Raw genomic sequence first — 6,706 nt, 5'->3', positions numbered from 1 at the left:
ATAAAAATAATATCCAAAATTTAAATAGAATTCTGATTTAATCCATATTGTAAATATATAATCGTGATAATTAGCAACCCTTCTCTTATAAATCTTATAAATATTACAAGTAATTCTCAAATATATGAAATATTTTAAATGATCTAATATCGTAGCATTACGTATGATTTAGTACCTATCAATTTTGGCTCTACATTAAGGTCAAGGATGCAGATTTCAATGTAAGAGCTTGCAACTCGTAAAGTTCTTTTTCTAATCTGTAAGAACAGCGATATTACGTTAGCGATTGTACTATACAAAATAATTATCAAAGAGCAGAGAATTTGTTATTTTATACCTTCTTTGATGATCTTTAATATTATTTAAAGTACGCACAAACTCCTTAATCCCCTCATTAACGCTTTGATATGATTCAATTTTTGTTCCAATTAAATCTATGATAGACTTTAAACTCTCTGAACACGATTTCAAGGCTTGTTTTGTTTCTTCCCACTCCTGGGGTGTCTCAGGAAGAACTATATTATCACAACGAAGTATATCCAGAGGTTTTAGAAGATTATGTAACTGCGATAGAATTTTCTCTATTAGTTTATTCTCTTCTCCTCCTGTAATTATAACAAATTCAATTATTTAAAAACATGTAGGTAATTCAATGATACGTGAAAATATGGTATTTAGGTAATATTTACTAGTGCAATTATTCACATCTAGAATTTGAGAATCAATTTCATTTTGTATCTCGGTCAAATTTATTATATCTCTTTCTCTAGTTTTTAATTTAAATAATTTCTCTTCGTTGTGGTCATATTCCTTGGCTATCGTGGCCAACTGAGATAAAAACAATTTCTCCTTTTCTTTTGTTTTCTTTTTTAGAATTATTTCTGTCATAATCTTTTGTAAATACTGGTCGTAAAGGAGTTTCAACTCCACGTCGTTGCATTCTGAATCCATTATTTTTGTTCCATCTGCCATTGAGTGCATAGACGATATCGAGGTACGATCCAATGCAATTTTCTTTTTTGGGAAACCTAGATGGTACGATTGGTTTAGTATTTTAGCTTTGTAGAACTTTAACGTAACAGGAAGTCAAAGTAAAATTTTTACTCTGTTGTGAAGCAAAATCAGATGGGGCCATTGTTGCCCTATGGTGTGAGCTACCTGCACGAACATTTGTTATGTGATCCACTATATTCTTTTTTACTGGTTCTGGTGTAGAAGCCTTTTGTACCCTAAAAATATATAAAAGATTACTACTCGAAAAAAAATAATGTTTTGTGTTTACCTTCTAAGTCGTTTCAGTTTTGGTGTTTCCGCCTGATCTTTCTGCATTTTTTATTAGCGATTCAGTTAATTCAATCCTTATTCAGTTAATCTAGAACTTTTAATTGATAGGACGTATGTCGCGACAGTGCCGATAATCTCGTATATGCACAAAGCTTGATGAAATTTCAAGTTAAGGTTTTACGTCATATCGGAAAGTACAATAAAGTCGCCAAATTGTCAGTTTGAAATTGTTCGAATTTTTTCCAACGCTGGTGCTGCCATCTTTGCATATCTAATTCCTGAAAATGTTCAGAATGAAATTCAGAAGTTCGTAGACAATGCGACTTCTAATTCAGAAGTTCTGAATCTAAGTCTGTGGTTTGACGATATCAGTGATTTGTTAATAATTATTTTAGATTTACTTTTTTAATCTGTAATATACGTACCATGGAGAAGGTATTTTTTTTTTAATAAGATTTCATAATACTAAATAATAAAATATATTTATTTTTTAAACGCTTTCAGCATCCTAAAAGAGAAATTCCATCAATGTTAAATAAAATACTAGACCGTGATGTCCAGTTAACAAGAAGTGTTGTTAAATGTGTAGAAAGCTTGCCACTAATGAGAAAGTTAAAAATGCATTACAAAATGTTAGAGGTACGTTTTTACTTTGGTACAAAATACGAAAAATATAACAAAAGTATTATATAAAAAATCAGATTTCTTTGTACATGAGTTTCTAACTTTAATTGTGTTATTTGTGTAGATATCTTGCCACGCAGTACCCTGGATAACATCGATACTTGCATTTATTTGGATTCTTAATAATAAAAATTTGTATCAAATGCAAGTCAATTTGTTAATGGGTAAGAACAAATATCAAGATATATATATTGAATATTTAGGAAAGAAAACAATTTTCAATATCGACATTATTGGTATTATTATTATGTTTTTAGCTTTAATACTGGACATTATCATTATTGCTATATTGAAAGCATATATAAGAAGAAGAAGACCAGCAGTTAACGACGATCCCTTTTCACTAGGACCTGATAAGTATTCATTCCCATCGGGTCATGCTTCTCGGTCGGTACTTATCTTTTATTTCTTTAAATATCTATGGCCCGTGTCTGATATTTGTCTCCTATCAATATCAATATGGATCTTTGCTGTAATTCTGTCTAGACTTTTAATGAGAAGGCATTATATTCTTGATATTTCTGCAGGGATTTTTCTAGGTTATATTGAAGGATTGCTTGTAAGCATTTTATATTTAGATTCTGAAACTTGTTCCAATTTAATATATTGGATAACTGATGAGAAACTAGATGGTCCAGAATATGATATTTAATATTTATTCACTTTCTTATATAATATTAAGCAGTGATAGAAGATTATGTCAATCATTGTTATCTTTTATAATATTTACGTTATGCGTTTAATTAATCATTTGCAACAAAGAAAGATATTGAAATATATGATATTTCTTTATATTCATTTTTAAATTAGATAAGTTGATATTGAAAATACTAAAGTAAAGGTAATTGTCAGATAGAGTGCTATTTTTGTTACATCATTATTATCAAGACTGTTTATGTAAGCACTGTTAATTACTTTTATGAGATAAGATATGAAATGGTTCTTAATTATATATGATACATGCTTTAAATTACGAATTTATGGAAGATGTTTATACCAAATACTGCAATCATATTTATATACTTTTATTTTCTTATCACATAATATATTTTTATCGACAACAATTTCAGGTTCCACCTTGTCCTAGCAATATCGCAGATTTTTACGAATCTGATAATAGAAAATACAAAGGTTGTAGAGCATAATCAATAAATATATTTTGTAATAAACGTCTTTGTTCCAATAAATGTTGAACTCGACGAGATTAAAAAGGAATAATAAAAGATTCCTTTAGAGTTCAGTATATAATGTAAAAAAAAGGGGAATGATAAGTTTATTGTACAAATTACGTATCGCTACATTTGTAATATATGAAAAATGTCTTGTACCATTTTCATCTACGTATAAAATTACAAGCCAGCCTATATGTATGTATATATGCAATCTACACGTTATGAACGTCAGTCGTGTACTACGATATTAATCTGGTTTCCTACAATAACTTACTAACAATTTCAATATTATCATCGTTTCAGTCAATTGAAACATATCGATTAGATATTCATTTTCAGCATAGGTATTCTGTTATACTGGTATTCAAGTGCAAATTAAAAAACGCATAAAGATTTCCAATATTTTTTTCAATAGAATGCTTAACCTAATTAGTTATAACTTTTATAATTTCTCCTCGTGTCTCAAGTTATTAGCCATAGTAAACTAAGTATTAAAAAGTTTCTGTGTCTTTTATTCAAAGTGCAATCCCATGATATATGTATAAATTAACGATAGCCAATGAATTGTTCTCACAGAAAGTAAAAACAATTGATTTTATCAATTATAATACATGTTTTTCGCTTTGTCATATAAACTAATACATAACGTTTACCTCAATTACCACAGCTGCCCAATTTTCATCAAGCTTATTATTAATTATCTTTCCACTGATACTTTATTATCAGAGGTAAAGCGTTCTTAATTTTGTCGCACATGCAGATGATATAATTCTAATATTGTTCCATTGTTTTCGTTTACCATAAAGGAGAATGATAAAATTTTAAATCTAATCGAGTATGTTGATTGGAACCAGCTACTTCTTGGCTACACGAGGGTGATGGTTTCATATTTTTTTCGGTTTTCTCTGTTTCTCGTAAAATGGTAGCTAAAGGAGTCGGTTGATAGTCTGGTAAAGCAGGTGTTGGTACTGTTGACAATTCGCTTGTACGTTGCTTCTGTTCTTCTTCCGAATAAAGGCTCAACGATCGTGGTCGTTCCGGTTTCAGTTGAGTCGCAGCCGGCGTGCTCGGTTTTTCACTGAAAAAGTAACTTCCCATGAAGATGCGTGGAAACATGTTTGATGATAACATGCATTCCACGATCGTAATTGCTTGTTGCGTGCAATTTTACGTTGTCAAAGTATAATAATTATATTAAGGCCTAAAGAATAATTATAGATTCTTTTAATAAATATGCTAAGCAAAAAAACATTATTACAATATCGATTTAAAAAAAAAATATAAAACACCAGAATAATAAGGTTTTGTTTTTGAAAATAAAACATATTTTTTAAATGTTATTTTTTTTCAAATAAATTATTATCTTACGCCTATATGATGAGATAATGAATGATAATATTTTTGTAAAGAAAATAAATCATGCATGGATCACACAATTTTTGCAAGTGACGCAAATGAAATTACTTACTCCGAAAACAAGAGTAAAAGGAACGTGTTGCCATTGTGCAGAGGATATTGGGAATATTGAACTGGTGTTTTCATGGGAGTGGAATCGCTTAATATCTGTCAACGAAAAGGAAATAAATATAAAGTCCATGCAGCACATCCGGTGAACACATTTTAATTATATGCACAGGTGCGAGTGAAGAGTTGAAAATAATCGGTACATATCACAATAAATAAATATAACGTACATACATTCATACATGCGCAAATTGATCTAACAAAAAGTTCCTGTTCAATAAATTAAACATATCTGTGCGTTAAAGAGGAAATAATAAGATGATACTTATATCTTAAATTTAAATCTTTTCTAACAATCTTTTCCAGCAACCAAATATCGATGTCTTCTTATAAAATTTTATAGAATTTTAATATTTCAATGTTTACAATGTTCTCAAAACGCTATAAACAATATCCATTTTAATATTTACAATACATTAGCCGATGAATGAATGAATTAATATCGACTTAATATAGAGAATTCGTGACATTTAAATACGCAAGTCCATTTTTCTATACCTAACTATATAATTAAATAAATATCGAAATTTTCTAACTAATGGAAGCAATATAATCGGATATCTACATATATTTTGTTGCCTATCGAAGTATCGAAGCGATCTTGTTCAACCCAAAACCTCGGGGCAACATTGAAGAAATTAAGCAAGAGAAAGGTTCAGGAAATATGTATATGATGCGCGTACAAATGTGCGCTGGCAAGAGGTAGCATATACACCATTCAGTGTAAAAATAGTGGAAGCTGTTTATATCGCATATTGCCGTGTTATTCATGTTTTCCTTAACCCTTTAGCGACCAACCTTGAGTATTTTAAAGTTTCAATGAACAATGTATCACTCTATAGTAAATTCAATGTGTAATATTAATTCAGTCGATATACATAATTGAAAATAGTATCGTTACATTGTTTGGAACGACTTATCCGTCTATTGAAAGATTAATTAAAGCTTCAACGATAGTCAGATATCCAAGAGGGCTTCGCCGCCCTCCATAGGTACAAAGAAATTAAAGGCTAATTAATATTGTAAGCAGCTTTTGCGTGATCGTTCAACAATCTCGATGACTATCTTTTGAGTTTACTCACCCAGTACGCTCGGCTGATGGACCAAGCACAGCAGTGTTATGGATTATCTAAAAGAAAGCGTTAATGCATTTTTAGTCATGGTTATTACTGTGCTATTAACAATGTTATCGTACAAGTGTTAAAACATGCAGTTGGAATTTTATCGCGAAGCAATTAATAATTAGAATGTTTTAAGTGCAAAAATATTATTAAATATAGTTATTACACGATTCACATATAAATGCTATATCCAAATAACTTAATGTAAAATATGTGTTTAGTTTACATATGTGTATGTATTACATAGCTAATACAAAAGCTTGGTGTGTCTACCATTCTGCTTCGAAAGTAAGACAGCATAAAATGAAGCTATGGTTGGTATTTTGCTTTTATGTATCTTATTTGTCGGTGATCCTCGGTGTGCTGTGATGCCGTACTTACATTTGCCATGGAACAAGGCGGTCGTGCCGCGGCGTATCTACCGAACGAACTGCGTGAAACGGGGGAAGAATAGGCAACGCCATTTAAGCTGAAACCAAGATGAAAGTTGTTAATACGATAATGATATACATATCACTTATTTGTAATATTTATAAGATCGTTAAATCTACTATTTAATCATCATACTGTAATTTTTTAATTTAGGATAATCCACTTACTCTAAATAATATTATCATTGGGCTATGAATGATTATATACATATATATATATATTTAATACATTATTTATAAAATACACACATATTTTAAACATTATAAATAAAATCTCGTACTTAGAGTTACTCTTTCCAAGATTGTTATGTACGATGCTAGAAGTACCAATGTCAATCGAGGTCTTTGCAGGCAAACTGTATCTATTCGTTCTCACATCCTGACGTTCTGCAAAATATCAAATAAACATGTTATTGAATAACGCTATATATTACAGAAGAAGAAAACGTTACACAAAAATTATTACCTAATAGTAAAGTTCAATTATTTT

The 6,706-nt window shown here is 30.0% G+C and overlaps 3 protein-coding genes across 4 annotated transcripts in view; 1 reads left to right on the top strand and 2 right to left on the bottom strand.

Moving 5' to 3' along the window:
* Positions 1-175: 175 nt before the first annotated feature.
* LOC138184141 (uncharacterized) lies at positions 176-1,495 on the bottom strand. The gene is made up of 5 exons (XM_069121882.1): positions 1,283-1,495; positions 1,105-1,229; positions 690-1,028; positions 338-605; positions 176-257 (listed from the first exon to the last, which is right to left on the bottom strand). The coding sequence occupies exons 1-5, from the start codon at positions 1,327-1,329 to the stop codon at positions 191-193; spliced, it is 846 nt and encodes a 281-aa protein (XP_068977983.1). The 5' UTR covers positions 1,330-1,495; the 3' UTR covers positions 176-190.
* A 64-nt stretch (positions 1,496-1,559) lies between these two features.
* LOC138184741 (polyisoprenoid diphosphate/phosphate phosphohydrolase PLPP6) lies at positions 1,560-3,137 on the top strand. The gene is made up of 4 exons (XM_069123029.1): positions 1,560-1,719; positions 1,789-1,923; positions 2,033-2,132; positions 2,226-3,137. Exons 1-4 carry the CDS (start codon positions 1,711-1,713, stop codon positions 2,618-2,620), a joined length of 639 nt encoding a protein of 212 aa, XP_068979130.1. The 5' UTR covers positions 1,560-1,710; the 3' UTR covers positions 2,621-3,137.
* A 434-nt stretch (positions 3,138-3,571) lies between these two features.
* Positions 3,572-6,706, bottom strand: part of LOC138183849 (alpha-tubulin N-acetyltransferase) — a 29,580-nt gene continuing 26,445 nt past the window's right edge. Inside the window, exons 5-8 of one of the 2 annotated variants that reach the window (XM_069121344.1) lie at positions 6,498-6,603; positions 6,167-6,254; positions 4,609-4,703; positions 3,572-4,218 (exon numbers count right to left, since the gene is read on the bottom strand). In XM_069121344.1, coding sequence (XP_068977445.1) covers positions 3,936-4,218; positions 4,609-4,703; positions 6,167-6,254; positions 6,498-6,603 — 572 coding nt within the window. In that variant the 3' untranslated portion in view covers positions 3,572-3,935. Of the gene's footprint in view, positions 4,219-4,608; positions 4,704-5,746; positions 5,794-6,166; positions 6,255-6,497; positions 6,604-6,706 lie in introns of both variants that reach the window. The other variant, XM_069121434.1, reaches the window with a different exon arrangement.

Source organism: Bombus flavifrons, chromosome 1 (assembly GCF_040668555.2).
Source record: "Bombus flavifrons isolate JBK064 chromosome 1, iyBomFlav1_principal, whole genome shotgun sequence".
In the NCBI taxonomy this organism is placed as follows: Eukaryota; Metazoa; Arthropoda; class Insecta; order Hymenoptera; family Apidae; genus Bombus; species Bombus flavifrons.
Note: the sequence above shows the minus strand (reverse complement) of the source record. Positions and strands in the feature narration are given on the sequence as shown.

Excerpts from the sequence above, each read along its gene's own strand:
- LOC138184141 (XM_069121882.1), bottom strand. The coding sequence starts at position 1,329 with ATGCAGAAAGATCAGGCGGAAACACCAAAACTGAAACGACTTAGAAG. Across the intron at positions 1,230-1,282 it reads AAACTGAAACGACTTAGAAG|GGTACAAAAGGCTTCTACAC; the intron begins GTAAACACAAAA and ends ATATATTTTTAG. Across the intron at positions 258-337 it reads ATTAAAGATCATCAAAGAAG|ATTAGAAAAAGAACTTTACG; the intron begins GTATAAAATAAC and ends CTGTTCTTACAG.
- LOC138184741 (XM_069123029.1), top strand. Across the intron at positions 1,924-2,032 it reads TGCATTACAAAATGTTAGAG|ATATCTTGCCACGCAGTACC; the intron begins GTACGTTTTTAC and ends TTATTTGTGTAG. Across the intron at positions 2,133-2,225 it reads GCAAGTCAATTTGTTAATGG|CTTTAATACTGGACATTATC; the intron begins GTAAGAACAAAT and ends TTATGTTTTTAG.